Genomic DNA, 20416 nt, shown 5'->3' with positions numbered 1-20416 from the left:
AATTTTGATTCTTCTATACAAAACTAAGTGGAAAAAAATGCTGCATCCCTCAGTGAAGAATAGATTGGGAACATCTTTCCTAATGAAAATGGACCAATATCCCTCTAGCCAGTGGTTCTCAACCTTTGGTCCTCCAGTTGTTTTAGACTTCACCTCCCGGAAATCCCGACCAGTTTAGCAGCTATTAGAAATTGAGAGAGTTGAATTCCAAAACACCTGGAGGACCACTGCTCCAGGCCAATAGTTTATTTATTTATTTATTTATTTATTTATTTATTTACAGTATTTATATACTGCTTTTCTCATCCCTAGGGGGACACATGTTGGAAGGATGTGTGGACTCTGAACAGCCAGCTTCAGACATGTATATGAAATTTCTGTTTAACAAATTCCTGTAATTCAGAAGTTTCAGGAAGGGACAAAACTCTGATTCACAATATTTCGGGAATTTGTATTTCAAATGATGATTTGAGGATAAGTGAAAGACTCCCAGTCTGCTGTTAAAAGGAATTCCATACCATCACTAATTTAGCTTCTGTTTTAATGTACAACAATTAGTATAATTAAGGTAGGGTCAGTGCAACATGTATGCATTTATAAGCCCAGTCAGCAGTTATCAACATACTGACTGGGATTTTTAATGGCTATATTTTGCAATGTTTTTCTTCTTTTTCGAGTATGGGCACAGGTGCTGTGATGTTTTTCTTGAGCTGGAATATCTAATTCAGAATTAAAGTAGATTTAGCTCAGAATAATTTTCACATATTGTATGTTCTTCCACTTACTGCTTCCCCTCCCACTCTTATTTAATTGTTTTGTAACATCGAGTAGTCAGCGTTAAGACTAAATCATCCTGTACTATCTTGCTTTTCTAGGTACTGGAGCTCAGAAAGCTGGCACTTTCATCAGGGTGAGATCAGCTAAGCTGTTCTTTTGACGGAATGCAATCTGTGTGGTCCCTGCTTTTAGCTCGGTTGGCAACACAGCGCATTCACTGGATTTACAGGAACCAATATCACCCTCTGCAAGGCAGCATGCATGTTAATGAGGGGAGGAGTGGAGAAGAGCCAAACAGAGGAGACAAACAGACAGATGTCACTGTAAATATTCCTTTATTAAGGTGTAAATTGAAAGCCAATGCTGGGGTGGATGCCGGTGATGACAAGAGTAAGCTCAGAAAACTGATTCTGGAGCTGTGCTATGGGTTCAGGCAGCCAGAGAACCATCCTTGCGTTCTGCCAAACTCAGATTTCCATCAGCTGATCAGTGCCCATTATCACTTCATTAATATGTTTAGCTGTAAGACAAAAAGAAAACAACTTTGCATTGGGCATAGGAAAAGAGTTTAAAATCTTTGCCTTGTCAAGGAGAAACTTAGGAGAGCAAACAGAAAACAACAACAGATGCCTATTGTGCTTAAATAATGATTTTGTTTTCGTCCAAGAAAGAAAACTGGCCAAGCTGCAGAAGGTGATGCTAATGAGACAGTTTACAAATATGTATTATTGTCACTAAGCAAGAAAGGTGGAGAGAAGCCAGGAGCTGGACTGACAGATGAATATCGGCATATTAGCTTGGAAATGTACCAGCCTAGGGAAGGGAATGCAGTAGAAATTGAAGCACATCTCAGTCTCATCCAGGCAAACCTCCCACTGGCAAAGAGCTGAACCCTCTTCTATCAGCTCTATAGAGAAGTGGACCTAGAATAATAGGAAGAAAAGGGCTATATAGGAGTTTTTAGTCCCAGGTCGAGAGGCAGTTCTTTTCAACTGGTTTCACCCTATTTTCAAACCCAGATAGGCGTTTACATATTCTCCACCTCCTCAGAAATTTCTTACCAGGCTGTCTTTTATTTGCCATTGGCAGGGCTACAGCTGTATTCAAGCCACAAAGAAAAGAAGGGGATTAAAGAAGGTACTTTTCAAAAGGGCCCCAGAATTCGGACTCCGCTTGGCACAGATTGTTTCAGACTGAGAGTATCTGTGCCAAGCAGATCGAGAGCAACCTCAAAAAGTCTGATTAGCACTTGGTGAGGGAGCACTGCCTGGCCCATTTGTTCTGGGTGCTCCAACCTGAATGGCTTGAAGTCACATGTCATACAGGAATCTCTGCTAGGAACAGAAGGGCATTGCGAAAAGCAAACCCCTTGGAAAAGGCAAGCTGAGAATCCCTTGCCGAAAGGTTGGGGTCTAGAAGGCTGTTCAGCTTTGATAGCAAAGAGATTGTAATCTGAATAAAGATGGAAGAGGACTCAGTCTCACTGTCTGTCCACCATAATACTAGGAAGTAACTGCAGTTATTTCTTCTACCCGACAGCTGATTTGCTGGCAGCATCTTTCCTAAAGAGCCCTTTCTTCAGAGGGAATATGAAAGCATCTCCTTGTTGTTTGCTCAATTAGACCCAGACAGATTGCTGCTGGTGGCAAAGCTAAGCTGTGGAGGGGGGGGGGGGGGGAGAGAAGAGAGATGGGGTTAGGGCCAAAACCCAGGACCACCACGAAGTTCCATCCCTCAAGGGCTCCAGAAAACATTCGGTTTACTCACTCAATTACAGACACTGTTTTGTAAATCCTTTAAAATGAAATAGAAAACAGTTCCTGGCATGGAAATCCAGCTCTATTATGCACCAGTGCTGCATGTGAGTATTCCTTTAACAACAATAAGGACTACTATATTTTTAAAAAAGGAATAGGAAGGGGAGGATGGGAATGAAGTGACAGAAAGGTTGTGCGCACGCACACTGGGTGGCTGAAGGCAGTGTAAAGAGCACCTCTTCCCTCCTGATTCATCTAGTGGAGATTAGGTGACACAGAGGGGATACACACAAGGGCTACAGGCCGCAGAGAGCAGCTGCAAACAGGTCAGGAGGCAGAGCGGCTCTGGAAGGTCCATGTGGTGAGAGAGATCGGAGACAGGTGGTGGGTCTGGTTTGTTTGGGTTGGTAGGGCAAGTGGGAGTATCAGGCAAATGTTTGTTCCCTTCCTTTTAGAGTTTATTTAGACAATTCAGGGGTGGCCCCATGGAAGGCTCAGGGCTCTAATGTGGCTAATGGCTTTGTACACCTACTCAAGAGCAACTACAGCTCCTATAATTCAATGCTTTTCTTCCATGTCAGGAGCGACTTGGGAAACTGCAATATCATTAGATATAATGCTGACTTAGATATAAGACTTTTATTAATGGAAAAATTGCAAAAGAGGGAGCGTGTGAGCTGGCTGAGCAACTCTGAAGCATCCCAGGTGTGGTTCACAGGGAAAGAGGTAACTGCATATATCTCTTCAGTTCAGGCACACTGCTCTAACTCACCAGTCTGGTAAACAGCCCTGCTACAGCGACATGTGTTAATGTCCTAATAATCTTAATACAAAAAACTCTGAGCATCTGACTCAAACAACAGCTACTCCGTTGTATCAGAAGGATATTCCTGTTCAGAAGAGAGATTTGCTGAGTCAGGATTAAATTGTAACCTGTCACTAGATTTGTATTCATGCTTTTTTTTACATCAATGTTGGGGGATTTTGGCAGAAAGGAAAATGGCTTACAAAGAATTATGGAAAATGCAACAGGGCAGAACAGGAATGAGTTTCCATAGATATCCACAGGAATGAAATATTTGTGAATCAAAGAGTAAATGAAACCACTAGCTCACTAATTCTTCCCTAAGAACTTGAACTTAGCATATTTCTATGCCTCTGACCAAGTAGCTGAGTGCTAAGATGACCAGGCCAGAAAGGAAAAATTGCAACAGCCCTCACCTCATGAGATCCATGAGGTGAGCAACCTTCTTGGCCCAACCTAGTCAGGTCTGTCTTAAGCGGTAGTCTTAAGCACTCAGACTACTGGATGAGGAGGACATCTGGGAAACATGTAGTGAAAGAAAGGCTTTCCTTTTAGAGAAGAAAGAAAGTTCAGCAGATGTTGGGACAAAGTAGGAGCTGCAAGTCAGGATAGATGGAAAGAATTATTATTTGAGTGAGAGAGGCTAGCCAGTTACTATTTGCAAACAAGTTCCAAAATTAAATCAAGGCATGCTTGTAAAGTACAGCTTTGCAATCACCAGCAGCATAAACTTCGGTGCTTTTTGAAAACACAAGTTTGCTAGTATTTTCAAATGCATATGTTACAGATGCATGAAGAGCAGCTCTACCCACTTCTGTGGAGGAAAAAGGACGGATCGCAATGGAAACTCTCAAACCGATATTTTCTTGTATTATTGTATGCAGATGCCACTGCAGGATGCATGTACACAGCCAGTTCCCTAGACTTAAAATATCAAGGTCTTCCAGATGTATAGTTGCTTTTATACAAATGTCATGTAGGGAGCTGGACAGCTAACAACAAGGTCTCTGAGTGACACAGCCTGTTTACAGAGAGCCTCAGGCCATACTGAGCTGTTTCCTGTTGTGGTGTATTCTTGTTTATGATAGACCTCCACATTGAAAATGTCTTTCTTTCAGCCTCTCAAGACTCTTAGAGAAGAATCGCAGCACAGTTTAAACCTCTAGGTGACAAGCTCCTTCCTAATGTATTGTTCTTCCTAGCCAAAATTATTTACAATGACAAAACAATAACAAACATGGGCAATAGGAAATTATGTTCTTGGCTGTTCTTGAAAAGCTCAAGTCCCTCAATTTCTAATACTATTTCTAAATAAAATGTATGTTCAAACTTGAGGAACTTAGTACTGCTGTATCACAAAAAATAATCTGAACATGGAAGTGAATATTTTTAATATGAAAATCGTAAAATGTCAGGCTGAACTGAATTTTGGACATCCATTTTAAGACCATAAATAAATATAAACTCAGTTAAGCCCTTAAACAAAAGTAACCTTCTTGCACACATAACATGTGAAGATTGGTACAGGAACTTCAGGTATCCTACAGAGAAGACATTCTCAGAAGGTACCATCTTGATTTTCACCAAATCCACAGGAGAATCACTCAACATTCTTCAAATGTAAAACGAACTGCAGGAAGTTCTGGCCATTTGCAACAGTTTCTTCTCTCTTTGGCAATAAACTTAGTACATAATATACTTTCAGGCAGATGTTAGAGTAAAACTGTCTGTGCTTGTACCCTGGTGATTGTCCAGCCGATTTTTGGTACTAAAAATCAACAGCAGGGCTTTGAGATTCTTACTGTGGACCGCATTTGGATATATCTAGGGAATAATAGTCAGGAAAGAGGCTGGATCTTCCATAACAAGTGTTGCCAGAGCAAGGAAAAAGGTGAAGGAGAGCAAGAACTTGTCAAATACGGAACTGGCAAAGGAAAATGAAAAGGGGAAACAACTGTGGGTATGACTGGGAGATGCAAAGACAAACCAAAGCCATGGGCAGCAGCTGCCAAGCTAGTAGGCAGCTGCTGCACAAGCACCTTGGAATTGAAATGGATATAACCTTATTGGGTACAAGTAATTCTAATCAACAGAAAAATTGCTTACTGACTGAAAAACTCATAGCCTACCTCTTGGGAGAATCAGTGAAATAACAGTGAATAGGACCCACAAGGGTGTAAACCACCAGAATTCCTTGTCATCTGAGCTGAGCATGTTTCCAAGAGTCTCAGTGTCTAAGATAACCATGAAAAGTACTCCCAAAATAAGAAAGACAACCAATAAGCTCCTCACCTAGCTTGCCTTTGGGCAAATAAGTGGGATGGTGGTAAATGGCACCTACCCAAGTGAGAGCTGCTTCATGTTCCCTCGCTAAAGGCCATCTTGAGCTGGGCAGCTCCCTGAAAGACTCCATCCCCAAGACTGCTTAAGAGTATCCCCAAAGCACAGAAGAGGAGCACACAGATTCTTCCCCTTTCCTCACCTCCCCGAAATGGCTTCAGTCTAATGCGCAAATCATCAGACTCCGAAGCTTTAATAAAGAGAAAGATGGAAAGAGCAATAAAACCCTCTAAGCAATACATAATGTCATATGACTCCATGCACATTGCTGGAATCAAGCGAACGCAAGTGGTGGAAAACTGCAGGTGAACAGGTGAAAGACTAGTATACAGAGCAACCGGGGGATACGTTTGTGCTCCCCAGTTGGATTGGAGAGGAGACATCTGTATCCACATTCATCTGTGAATTCTGCATTCAGCCACCAATTCCTTTCTCATCTGGTTGGTACTTGGGTCACAAGAAAGCCTATGCTAGTCCCAAAGCAAATGCTGCAGTCAAAATCATGGTAGTCTTCCCACTCTCTTGCACACACCTGGCAAAACAGGCTTGAAATAAGTTTGCAACTTGTACTCAAATAAAGAATAATAGAATGGGAGGAGACCACAATGTCAATCCTGCCCAACTCTCCACCATGCAGGAATACACAATCCAAGCACTCCCAACACATGGGCATCCAGTCTCAGTTTAAAAACCTCCAAAGAAGGAGGTTCTCCATAGATGCAATAGAAAGTCAGCTTGAAGTGTTCCTGAAGGATGCACCCTACTTTGAAAGGATCACAAACTACCAACCATTTCTTTCACGTTGCACAATATGTCATAGTTTTGTCCTATAGAACTATCAGAGTGCAAGCACTGCATTTGACCTCAGAGGGCTGCATCCCATCACAAAATATTCAAAAAATTTGTCCCAAATGTCCACAAAGTTCCTCTAGGATCATGGGGGCATTTTACGATATTGGGGGGGGGGGGGGAGTGCTCTGGCCTCTAATTTACAGAGCTTACCAGATGTACAGCTACTATTACACAATTGTCATGATTGAATTGGACAGCTAACAACATCTCTGATTCACAGGAGCTGTTTACAGAGAAGCTCAGGTCACACTGAGCAGTTTCCTGTTGTGGTGCATGCTAGTTTAGGATAGACTTCTATGTTAAACGTTTCTTCTTTTTTTACCTTTTTGCATGTTATAGGAAATATGCGAAATTTAGAGCGCCTGGACATTTTAGGACAGAGAGAGGCTTTTTGGGGGCAAACAGATGTAACTTGTGGTCACTTTCTAACTTTTTAAAAACTTGGGTAGTCTTGGGGCTTACAAAACCAGTTCACCCCTGCTACACAGCCCTGGGATTTGTAGGTTCATGGGATATATAGAATTCCCCACCATGAATCTATACTGCCTCATCAAATTACAAACTGCAGGGTTTTGTAGGATACAGCTAAAGCAGTTGAAGGGGTATTGAAGTACAGTAATTCTGCAATGTGAAAGAGATGGAGATCTGAACCTGAGTAAACCATGTGCAGCTTGAAAAGAACGTGATTCATTTTTTTAATGAATTTTTTAAAAAGTGTTATCCACATCAAATTCTTGTGGATACGGCAATTTAAGCATCTAAACAAAATGATAGTTATCAGAAACTCTGCATGGTGTCTGTGCACACCCATGAGAACTGAGTGCATCTGTATACACATCAAATGACAAAAAACAGTGTAAACACTTTTGCAACTGGGTTTATAAACATTGTATATACAAACCAAGCCAACCTTTCCATTACAGACAGTTAAGACCTAAAAATCCCACAGCTTGAGAAGATGAAAAAGGCAGGCCATCCATTTCCACCACAAATGAACCACTTAATGGGATGCTTTCGTCACAGCCCCACACCCAAAGCCAAGAACCTGCCAAATCTCCCTGATTCATTTTAAAGCATTGCAGAGATAGTTTAGACAATTTGTCCTTCATCGGGATCGGGTTCACCCATCCAGATGGAACAGTTACTGAAACTGTAATGAACAGTTTCTAAAAGATGTTGAGGAGAACATTTTTTTCTTTCACATAATTAATGTTATAGTTTTAGACTGGTGCCTTGAGCATTTGAGATCTCAAAAGCAAACAGACACAAGATGAATGTATAGATATGCAGTTGACCACTCTCCAAACATCAGCCTTAATCTATAGTATGCTCCTCTCCTCAATTTTGTTGTTTCGGATTATTCCTTCCACTAAATCTTAACTGTTTTAGAACAGATTCGGAAGAGACAGAACATATGACAGAAAGGAGATGGCCAAAAACTGCTTTTGCTACCTAGTTCTTTATGTGTGATCAAAGTGTTATCATTTTTTTCCAAGTACAATTTTGATCTATCAATGGAAATTTTGCTACTGTATTCATTTGGAGCAGCAACCCTTATTTCAAGCAATCACTTCAACAAACATTATGTTTAATTTAGTCCACTGATTTTTTAAAAAAATAATCTATTTGTTTGCTTGCATGTTCCCCACTTTAGGAAAAGATTAATCCTGGAAATGATGACAGAATTTTAGTCACTATTGGTTAAATTACACAAACGTCTTCCACTTACATTTGGATTCCAAGCGTTGACTGTTTCCGATCAAACAGTCCTTGATGTCAGCTCCCTTTTCTATGACTGCATTATGGCATACAACACAATTCTGTAGGCTGCACCTAGAAGACAAACGTAAGTGTAGATTAAAATGTCATTAGAAATTAAATCAATAATAATAATAATAATAATAATAGTATTGATTTCCCCTTGGGCTGTATCACAACACCAAATCAAATAACAAGGCTTGATAAGACTTGATTATACTTTATGTAGTAAGTTAAAATAAGACACTTATAACAACATAGTAAATAAATATGATAAAACAGAATATATAAGTCATATATCCTTATTACCCTTACAATTTAATCAAGAATAATAGTGATATGCCACCACTTAGGACAGGACATTCAGAAATAATGGGGCAGAAGGAGGAGGAGACATAGTTTAATCATAGACCACATAATTTGTATAGAGAAAGTTTGATCTCTCTTTTAAAAAGCAGCTGATTTGGAAAAGTTTGTGCTAGAGTCTCTGGAGAGCTGCTGTTGGTCAGAGTGGATAATACTGGACTAGATGGACAAATAGTCTGACCTAGTGTAAGGCAGTTTTCTTGGAATAGACCTAGGAAATATAACCTGCTTTTCTGAAAATCCCTGCCCCTTTTCCTCCAGCCAAAGTTGTGCTTAGTTGCTATGGCAGAGCTCTACTGCCAGATGTCACAAAGGATGCAAACAAAAGGACAAAGACAAGACATTGCCACCTTTCACATCCAGGATGCTTTTCTATTTGCAGTTTCTACTGCTTTACAGAGCTCCCCCACCCTTTTGTATTAGGGTAAATATTGCCACTGACTTTGTATTCATGCACACACAAATACCCTGCTATGCTAAACCAACAAAAGCCCAGGAAATAAAGCCTGGAATGCTCTCTGGTTCAGGGATTCCCAATTGGTGCAACCTCGCATACAGTTTGCTAAAATAACAAGGATATAGCCCAAACAGTGAAAGGTAATTTTTTTCTACTCATAGCTTTAGCAAAAGGATGGTTTTCAAAGTTATGGTTTACAAAGTCCAAGAGGACAAAGAAATAAAGCCAATGTACCTCATGGTACTTTGTCCAAATCCTATGCACAAACAGCATAGTTTCTTTGCCTGTCTTGTGAAAATCCACCATCAAATCAAACAAGGATTAAGAGAATGGGTGTATTATACATTACAAATATTCACTCAAATTAAAGTTGGCATCCTTTTTGCACATCAAATACACCATCAGGCAGGCTTTTTGCTTGAGAATAAAACGGCAGACAAAAAGAAAAACCAAGTCTCAGGTATCCCAACAGTTTGCAGACAGGATGCCATCATGTCAAGTCATATGAAAAAGCATAGTGTTGCATTTCTGATCCTTATGGAAATGCAGAATAAACAATTTCCCTGGAAATTCAGAAAACACTGACTGTGCACAGCAATTCAAAAACCACAAAACATTTAAGGGTAACTGCAATTGTTTCGATTTCTATTCAGAAGCGATTACAGAACAAAAGCGATTACAACTTGAATAAATCTGAGAAAACATTTTGCTTTGTTTCTTTCTCCTGCCCTTGTCCCTATTGTCATAAGTTTAGGAAGTCTGTGTTTTCTGGTTGTAGGAAATGTGAAGTTCACACAGTCTAGACCTAGACCTTCCACACTAAAGTTCTCCTCATTTGAAAAGTAGATCCAGGGACAGGTAGATCTAGGGTGCATCTACAATGTAGAATTAATCAAGTTTGACACCACTTTAACTGTCATGGTACAATGCTATCGACTCCTGTGAGCTGTAGTTTTGTGAGGCATCAGCATTATTTGGCTAAAGACCTTGTAAAACCACAACTCCCATGACTGCATAGCATTGAGCCATGGCTGTTGAAGTGGTGTCAAACTGCATTAATTCTACAGTGCAGATGCACCCTTAGTCCATGGGAAAGTCCTCTCCCTATCGGTTGCCATAGTCATTGTTCCAGAGGAAAGTGGCTGTCAAGACAGAGCGGCCACCTTCTGTAAAGCTCATGACACACAGAAATCTTCAAGTATCAATATGAAGACTTTGACTGGACTTAATGAAAATTTGCAGAAATACAAACATAATGCCTTTGGTTGCTAAGGAGACCAGCTCCCATCTCTGCTGCACAATCAGAAAACTGAGCTTTTGCAGTCAAAGCAGAGTTGACAATCCTCTTGCTGAAAACAATTTAACTCCCTCTCTAAGACATCATACGGTTCGCAGAGGAGCAGGCCTGAGGTATGAAAGGGGTAACCTTTGAGCAGGCAGGACTCTCCTTGCTCTAAGCTTGGCTGTTTTCCTTTCTTGCGCAGAATGGTTGCAGTTATGCATGATGGAGTTCTCTTGCCTAGGCTGTCTTGGCAATGCCTCTTATTGAGATGTTAATAGGTGGAAAGGCTTTATAGACAGCTCTCTCCCTTTGCTCCCTATTCCTAGGGCACAGACGCTTCCTTTCCAACAGCTCCATTTGCTGCTCAGCAATGGCAGCATAAAACTAGCCACCCTCCTGCATGGGATTTTTTTTTTGTTTGCACACTGGAAATCTAGTGCTGTTTGCTATTGCCCCCAGTGAATCTTACTTACTTACGCGATCCCTTGTTGACTGAGTAAGATTGTCTTCCAAGTTTGATGTACTGGTGGTGGGTACGTAGGTGACTGTGGAGCCCTATTCTTGACCTGCATGTTCTCCTGCAGTGAGGGCATCTGTTTCCAGACAGAAGGTGGTCCCAGTCTGAATTGGCTTGATGCGCCTTCCTCTTGACACATTTCTCTCTTTCGCCCTCCATTCGTGCCTTTTCAAATTTTACAGCACTGCTGGTCACAGCTGACCTCCAGCTAGAGCACTTAAGGGCCAGGGCTTCCCAGTTCTCTGTGTCTATGCCACAGTTTTAAAGGTTGGCTTTGAGCCCATCTTTAAATCTCTTTTCCTGTCCTTCAACAATCTGTTTTCCATTCTTGAGCTTGGAGTAGAGGAACTGCTTTAGGAGACGGTGGTCGGGCATTCAGACAATGTGGCAGGTCCAGCAGAGTTGATGACGGAGGACCATCGCTTCAATACTGGTGGTCTTTGCTTCTTCCAGCACACTGACATTTTCCGCCTGTCTTCCCAGGAGATTTGCAAGATTTTTCGGAGGCAACGCTGATGGAATCGTTCTAGGAGTTGCATGTGACGTCTGTAGATAGTCCATGTTTCACAGGTGTATAGCAGGGTTGGGAGGTCAATAGCTTTATAAACAAGCACGTTGGTATCACAGATGTCCCAATCCTCAAACACTCTGTGGTTCATTTGGAAAAATGCTGCACTCACAGAGCTCAGGCGGTGATGTATTTCTGTGTCAATGTTGACTTTTGTGGAGAGGTGGCTGCCAAGGTAGCGGAAATGGTCAACAATTAAGCTGTATTTCTGCCACTGGAGAGGGTGACTGCTGGAAGAGCACTTTGGTTTTCTCAATGTTCAATGACAGGCTGAGCTTCTTGTATGCTTCTGTGAAGGTGTTTAGAGTGGCTTGTAGGTCTTCTTCTGAATGTGCACAGACAAACCTAGTGCTGTTTGATATTGTCCCTAGTGAATCACATGTGTGTTAGTAATAATGAAATCAGGGGCACAGCCTCTTCAGGACACCCTAGCTTGGCTATTGGAGTGAATGGCCAAGTTGAAACTCTCCATACTTCATCAGAGTGAGAGATGTATCTTGAAAGGTTCTCTATACATTTTGATTCCATGTGACACCAACAGCCATCTCGGGGAAAAACAAAGCACTTCCTTCCATCTTCTACTGACTCATTGGTGATTTGTCTTTCATGGATATTAAGATTCTGAAGTTCATACTAAAGTTTTAAAGACATAAAATAATAGTTGTCTTTTATATCTTCACAATCTATGTTTTTTAAGCACTATAATCTTTTACACTGAGGCTCAACTGATTTAATTAAGTGTACAAAGACCTTCAGGTATCAACTTTAAAGACAATCATTAATTATAAAGAACACCTGTGAGCTGTCAAAAAAGAACTCCGGTTTTTCTTTCTCTTAAAAGTCTGAACCTAAGGATGATGAGGTAATGAGCTAGATGAGGTTTGTGGCCCCAAGTCTCCAGGGGAGTTGCCTGCCACCAAAAAGAGGCCTTAGAAACATGTATTTACATAAATTTTACAATATATTCAACCCAAAGGGAGCCAGCATGGCGTAGTAGTTTGAGCTGTAGACTATGACTGTGGAGGCCAGGGTCTGAATTCCTACCTTGTCATGAAACCCTTGGTGACCCTTGGAAATTCATACACTCGCAACCTCAAAGGAAGGCAATAGCAAACATATTGGGAACAAATCTTGCCAAGAAAATCATGTGACAGATTGGAAATCATTTGAAAGCAACACGACAACAACAACTGTACACCCATAGGACAGGACAGAACAAAAGGAGTCACATGAACACACAGATGATCTAGTGATCATCCCATTTAATTAACTGTTTCAGAAGGAAGTCAACATATTGCCCTTTTTTCTATGTCACTTATGCCACTCTGTCCCACATCTTGGGACTATAAACTCCAGAATTTCTAACCTAGTTGGGGGAAATCTGGGAGTTGTGGCCTTGTAAGTAATTTTTCCACATTCTCTTCTGTCTCTTCTATATTGTTTCTGTTTCACTCTTCCTCTCACGAAGGCTGTCCTGCTCCATGCAGTCAAGATTACAAAAAGGGTTTCAATGGATGAGTTAAACTTCAGTGGTATTTGCTGGCCAAATCGCCGCTGATTGTGAGGCTGCACTGAGTCCCCTTCGGGGTGAGAAGAGCGGGGTACAAGTATGGGAAATAAATAAATAAATATTTCTAAAGGGAAAGGATTTAGGAGTGTGCTGCTGACTGGAGAGAGTAAAGGGTTAATGCTTTCATCTCCAGCTGCAATCTTCCTAGGAAATAACCACATAACAACTAAAAAACACCTTCCCATTGGTATTCCAATAGACAAGACTTCTGGGGAACAAATCAGGGCGAGGACCTCATCTGGAGTTTGTTGTTTCAAGATGTGGGTCATGTCTGTAGTAATGCCCTTTCTGCTCCTGTTTCTAATGATTTAGGTAAGACACTATATAACAGACATGTGTATAGTTGAAAGAGCAGAAATCTAAGTTGCCAATAGTAGTTCGGTAATGCATTTTATTTGGTTGCAGAAAGACAAAAACACCCCAGAGCTGGAAACATTTTAGAATTCAGTCAATATATGCACGATTCCAAGCACACATTAGTAATTCTCAGCTCCCACCATGGCCCTGCCACACAATAGAGAAGCTTAGCTAGCTTTACCACAGGAGTGGAAAACAAATTGAAGAAATAAAACATATCTTGTGGGTGTTCCTTCCATACACTGACAGATGTAATAAAGCCATGTGGAAATCACTTGCAAATGCTTTTTGTGTGTATTTTAAAAATCAGATCATAAAGGCTGCCAAGAGAAGAATTTTGCATGTATATATTTTCAGTCTCCTTTCAGTCCCTCCCTCATAATGGAGTTTACAGACTAAAATACTTTTCTTTATGGTAAACATTTCATTTTGTGATAGCCTGATTTCCAGCTCCAAATGCTGCATGTCTAAAATATTACAAATATTGAATTCTACTAGCCTTAAAAAATGAACCCCATCATGAACTATATGGCTTTGAAATTGGGCCCATCATTTTGAAAAACCCCACAGAGCTTAGTCGGACCCCATCTATGCAAACATAAATTGTAAAAGAGGGCTGCAATGGGAAATAGATAATTATTGGTGAGCAAAGGATTTTTTCAGTACTGTGGAAATTGATATCTTGAGCCTTTAATAATCTCATATCTTACATTAACAGATTAGCAATGGAACTCTCTGCCCCGGAGTGTGGTAGAGGCTCCTTCTTTGGAGGCTTTTAAACAGAGGCTGGATGGCCATCTGTCAGGGGTGCTTTGAATGCGATTTTCTTGTTTCTTGGCAAGGTGTTGGACTGGATGACCCATGAGGTCTCTTCCAACTCAATGATTTTATGATCGTTGCAAGAGATTTAAAGAACTGGCTGATGTGAACTGCCTCTATGCCAGCCTCCCACAACCTGATGTTAACAAGAAGAGCAGGACTGCAACACCAATGGCTGTGCATGATGATACTTGTAAATCAATACATCTGAAGGGCATGAGATGGGAACCCTTCCATGGTACCCTTCTGTTGACAAGTGTAGACCTGTTAAGATTTTGACAGGCATTTGAGAACTATTTACAAGGAAAAGGCCTATCAGTGTATACTAGGCTTATACTGTGCTTTTTAATGATTGTTTTAAGACTACTTCTAATCATATCAGTTTTATGATAATTTTACAAACTGTATGCTTTATTGATAAGAGATTTTATTTGTATCCATTTTCATTTTTGTAAGCTGCTGGGGGAAATGTGGGATATAAAAAACCCCATCATAAACAGAAGAAGACTATATGCAGATTGTAACATTCTGAAAACACATTTTAAAGAACTGAAGGGGTTAAGCATATCTACATCTACCACCACTATCACATTGCTAAGAAAATGCCCAAAAATTGAATGAAGGGTGCTATCTTTCTCCTACAGTCTTTAAAAATAAAAAATGTCAGGAAATTATTTGTAGAGCAAAGCATTAAAAAGCAAGATTAAATAGTATAAATTGACACAAACCATCAGTCTGCATGAATCCTGGGATAAGATCTCAATGGTTTTAACCAAAAAAATATCTTGGTAGTATCTGGAATGCACCTTTAAAATAATACGTACAATAATTTTATTCACATAGACTAGAATTGTGCCTCACTCTGTGTTGTTGTTTTGCTACAATATACTGCCTTTGGAATCGAGGCCACTAGTCGAATTCCTCCAGTCCCTGTGCACACTGAAATCTAGAAAGGTGGTACAGGTATGTTTCTGAATCAGTTCTGGGAAGAATAGGTGGCAGCAGAAGGCAGAAAAAGAACAAGCCCCTCATTTTATTAGGTGGCAAGTTGAGAAATTATCAGTAGTTTTAAAACTTTCATTTATTATCAGCCCCTAAAACTGCACTTGCTGGAAAATGATGCAGAGCAAAAAATAATAAAATAATGATTTGGCAAGGTATCTTACATTACAGTATGACCTTTGTGTCCATGGGATTGTTATTCATGGTTTAATTTATCCACAGAAGGCAAAATATGTTCTCACTAGGCATTTTCTGGGCCCTCAAGAGTGACTCTGTGATATTTTTTTGCCAGATGTCTTTCATTTCAATAGGTATTCGCTGCAGTTCTGTATACCCACGTAAAATCCAGAACATACCCCCCCCCCCCAAGATATGGGGTCCTATTGTACATTGTAAAACTTAGGGAAAGAGGCCAACACATAAAAAGCTTTTTCAAAAGCACAGTCTCTATTTATTCAATTCTGGAACTGTAAACATAAATACTGAGATAAATATTTATATACATTCTTCCCAGTTTAAGAGGAAGCACTGCATTTATTCTTTGCAGTATAGGATGCCCACTCTCCTATTTTACAATTTTAGCTGAGAAAATTAAAAAATCACAAAACTGATGAGCACTACCAACAGTTTGCTTTAACATAAAAATTACACTATGGCTATGTTTGAAACTCAGCAAATAAAGACAAAGAACGGGTCTCCTCTGCATTCTTAGTAGGAGATTTAGTTCAGTTCTGTAGTGCTAATATAGGCCTAGGCATCAGATGCTCAGATATGTTAATGCATTGTCCAGGTGTGGTAAAAAGAAAGCGGGGCTGAGAGACTGACATTTTTCTTTTAAAAAAGAAAGGGCCCATAAAGGAGTGATGACCAAGAAGGCATGAGGGGTGCGGGTAGATTACAAGGATTTAAGTCTTTAAAGCGGAGACCACCTAACAAGATGATTCTAAAATGCTTCTAATTTCACTAAGGCTATCCCCCCCTCCCCATTCCTCCATTGTAAACAACTAATCCCAGCAGAAAACAACAGAGAGTAAAATGTATACTCATTCTGCAGCATTCCAGGGGCCTTGCTTTATCTTTTATTTATTTTCCTAAGAGGTCAGAGATTGTTTGAAGGGTGGGAGAGGGGGAAGGAAGCCAAAGACACAGGCCATCTCTTGTGTGGGCTTAAAGGAAGCTGTTCTAAAGTCAATGTCCAAGAACATACAATCTGGAGTTTTTATAGCAGAGCAATTGCAGGCCTTCTCCTCCACCCCCCAACTCTTCACCACACTTTTGTGGTAAAGCTACACAGCTTTAAACCAAAGGACAGGGTGGTCGATTGCTTCGGAAAGAAATGTAAAGAATTGGGAAATAATTCCTTTTCCTGTTGAAACTATAAATAAGAAAGGTTGATTTACACAGTGCTAGCACTGCTGACTTTCAAAGCTTGCTATCTGTCTATAAATCAAAGCATGTTGAGGGAAGTTAACCCTATACTTAAAGAGAGAGAGAGAGCACCAGCAAAAAAGAAGAAAAAAAAGGAAAAGCCTCCATCACCTAACATAGCGAGAGTGCCAAGAAATTGTGGTCTTCTATTCTCTTTAGCCCCAGAAAACACAAATTGAGTGAAATCAAATGTGCCATGGGGGAGTGAGACTGAGAAGGGAGGGAGACCAAAATTTGCAGTGTTCTGTACACAAGGCCGAGTCTGAAGAAATCCGAAACACAGGCCATAATTATAGGCTGCCCACCAATTATTTAGGACTCAGTGATTAAAAGTAATGGAGGAAAAGAAGCTTAGATAACCGAGGTCAAGACCTCAAGGGCAGCTTTGTCCCTGAATTCGCCTGCCAGAGAAGGTATGGATGACAAACACTTGCCTAGCACCCAGTCTGCAAACATAGTGAAACACAAAACATCCAGGTCTTTATCTGGTGATTTTAAATGACAGCTCAGTGGCTGCTGGAGAAGTAACCATGAATGATTTGGCATTGGGTGAAGCTGCCAGTATTGATTCTATAGAATGACATATATTGCTTAAAAATATTTCTTTGAATATTTTTGACATTTGAGACCTGTAACAGCAGAATACAGTATTACTCAACCCACTGCTTCTTAAATTGTGAATCCTGACCTCAAATGGTGACCTCTTAGCTCAGTCATTGGATCACCAAAATTGACAACAGGAAACAGGTTTCTGAGTTCCACCCACTTAAACTAAGCAACAACATGTAGTGTTTACAGTGGACTCTGCAAAAATGTATCAGCAAATCAGGATGTTTAGCAATCCTTGTAAGTACTGATTTATTTGCAGTCAATGTTTGATTTTTATACCTATTATATACCTGGGTTCATGCAAAAATTTCTCGGGTGGAAAGAATTCAAAAATAGAAAAAGTTTAAAAAGCCTTGGTTTAACTGAATCCTGGCTGGCCTGTCGTAGAGCTGGTGGTCCCCTTGATTTGGGGATTCTCTAAGACACTATATTCTCTAAGAAGGTCTTGCCAGGGCTGGCTTGACAGTTCCTCACTCCCATTGATAGCCATGGAGGTCACCCAATGAATTAGAAGCCCAAAAGATATGGTAAGGCATACAGAGATTCAATGTTTAATCTGCTGACCCACCTATATACCAGGGTTTGGGAATAGGAGGATGTTATCCAAGGATACTTGGGCATGTCTCTCATGAGCACTGAACCTTTGGACAAAAGAATTACCGGTATGATTAAAATGATCAAATCCTGGAGATCATGCAACTGCTTTGTTTTCTGGATTCCCAATTGCTCATTTGACTTGATTTCTTTTTCTGCCAATTATCTAGTCAGTTTCTGTAATAGGGTATACATATGCTAACAATTATTCCTAGGGACACCAGCACTCTCTTTATTTGAACAGTAAGGCAAGCCTCCGATTTTGCTGCTGTTGTGTATTTTCAAATTATTTCTGACATATGACAATCCTTAAGACAAATTTATCTTTGCTTTCTGCTGAGGCTGAGAGTGTATAACTTGCCCAAAGTCACTCAATGGGCTTCCATGGCAGGACAGGGATTCAAGCTCTGGTCTCTAGAGTAATAGTCCAATGTTCAAACCACTAAACCAAGCTGGCTCTCTTCTTGGTTTACAGGTAAAGAAATGACATAGCAAGGGTGTCAGAATAGAAGTGGCAGAAAACAGCTTGAATCTAATTATGAATCTAATAATGGGGCAAGAAAAGTTACTGCAGCCATCTGAACCTGGGGGAATAGCACAAAGACTGATGCAATTCTTTCTCATGTTTGACTATCATCTTGAGTTTTTGCTAGGCAAGTTCACAATTACATTCATATGCAATTATATTTTGATTGCGACACCACCATTGAGAGTCAGTATGGTGTAGGTTTGCGTGCTGGACTATAACTTCGTAGACAAGGGCTTGAATCCCTGTTTGGTCACAAAATCTATAGAATGACCTGGGGCAAGTCACACTCTCCCAGCCTCAGAAGAAAGCAATGGCAGGGATACATGAATTAACAGCAGATCTGACACTTTCCACTCCCATGCAGGGTATTTTTGAGTATCATATGTAAATAGCACACTGATTTGGGGAACTGCCGATTTGAAAAGGCTCTTAGTACATCTTTTAACATTCATGTGTCATTCTGCATTTCTAAAACAAATTGAAATACATCTGAACCCTTGTGACTGAAGAGGGAAAGGGGAAATCCCATTTGTTTAACTTTATGTTTATTATTGCTTGCAATATGTTTCTGTGACTTTATTACTCCATACAACCAAGTGCAGTGAACAGTACCATTCAACTCCTCAGTGTAAAACCCATTACACAAACAAGGGCGTGCAGGTGGTGGTGGTTTGGTAATGACTCAGTTCTTCAAGCTGGGACTAGGCCTCCTGGCAAAACTACTGAAAGAGACAATATCACCAAAACAACACATTTTACCCAGTGGGCATTCCCATGAGGTCATGAAGCACCATGACTTAGCTAGTCCTGGGTGGTCTGCTGAGCTGGGTCTTTCATAATGGCTAATAGCATGTAAGGTGTCAACAAGCGACATTCTCTATTAGGATAATGCAGTGCAGAGCTCATCTTGGAGCTCCAGAGGCATAACTGGCCAGGACCTATGCCAAAGCAAGCATCTTGTTGGCTGGCTTTTGTCTGTCTCTGGCAAGAGCTGCTTTAGATTTAATTATAATCTTCCATGGAGAATATTTCTGTATGTTTGGTCTTTTTTAAAATGGCAGGCATTGTCCATAAAATCCATCAAATACCAATAGGTACATCCACATTCATACTACTCTAGTTTTGTAAGTGAATACATTCCCTCAAAACAGCGACAACTTTTGTTTCCTGTTGATGCACTCTGCTTAGCTTATACTGCTTGACTGATAGCGAACTCTCCTTGTTATAGAATCTATTAGTTAGCTTTGGTACCTTTGGCTGAATATGAGAGGAGAAGAACTACTTGGGCATCACTAGGTGGAGAATGCTAAAATGACATTTTGAGGTGTGGCAACAATGTGACAGTTACCACTCTAACAAGCAAACCACTACAATATCAAATGTTTGATGATCACTGCATGAGTTTCACATTAGTTGTAGCTTTGCAAACTATGAGGTTGGAAACGACTTCACTTTGTCATTCTTTTTCATGGAAGACTGGATTGTAAAAGATATTTTATGATGCCACACAAATATTGCATTGGCAGCAGGCTGACTCTCTTGTATGTGTTATACAAGCTGGCTGAGGGAGGGGGGTTTGAAAGAAAGCTTCTGTGCTGTACCCCTATAAATCCACAACATCACCCTGGGCTTAATTAGGACTTTCTTCAGATCACTCACAACTTTGTACATAAGGTGCTGATTTGGCACTATCAAGGAAACAACCTATAAACTTCACAATCAATCTGCAGCGAGCAGCAAGTCCCTCCTGCCTTGCTGGTTTTTTTTCTGTTTTATTTCCCTTGTACATATTCTGATAGAAAGTAGCATTAAATTGGAGCCATGTGGTAGGCAGCAGAATAACTTAAACAGACACATGTGTTCTCTCCCTCTCTTTCTTCCTGTCTCTATCTGCACCATAACCTTCCTGTCTGAACAACGATGAATACATAGGGTTGTTGTAGGTTTTTCAGGCTCAGAGGATGCTTGGCACAGATGCAGGCGAAACATCAGGAGAGAATGCTTCTAGAACATGACCATACAGCCCGAA

At 40.5% G+C, this 20416-nt stretch overlaps 1 protein-coding gene across 1 annotated transcript in view; it reads right to left on the bottom strand.

The window, feature by feature from the left end:
• Positions 1–1095: 1095 nt before the first annotated feature.
• Positions 1096–20416, bottom strand: part of EIF2B3 (eukaryotic translation initiation factor 2B subunit gamma) — a 99395-nt gene continuing 80074 nt past the window's right edge. Inside the window, exons 11-12 of the mRNA XM_060773407.2 lie at positions 8261–8364; positions 1096–1297 (exon numbers count right to left, since the gene is read on the bottom strand). Coding sequence (XP_060629390.2) covers positions 1245–1297; positions 8261–8364 — 157 coding nt within the window. The 3' untranslated portion in view covers positions 1096–1244. The remainder of the gene's footprint in view (positions 1298–8260; positions 8365–20416) is intronic.

The sequence above is a fragment of the Anolis sagrei genome, chromosome 4 (genome assembly GCF_037176765.1).
Source record: "Anolis sagrei isolate rAnoSag1 chromosome 4, rAnoSag1.mat, whole genome shotgun sequence".
Classification (NCBI taxonomy): Eukaryota; Metazoa; Chordata; class Lepidosauria; order Squamata; family Dactyloidae; genus Anolis; species Anolis sagrei.
The sequence above is the reverse complement of the archived record's forward strand: the minus strand, read 5'-3'. Positions and strand labels throughout refer to the sequence as shown.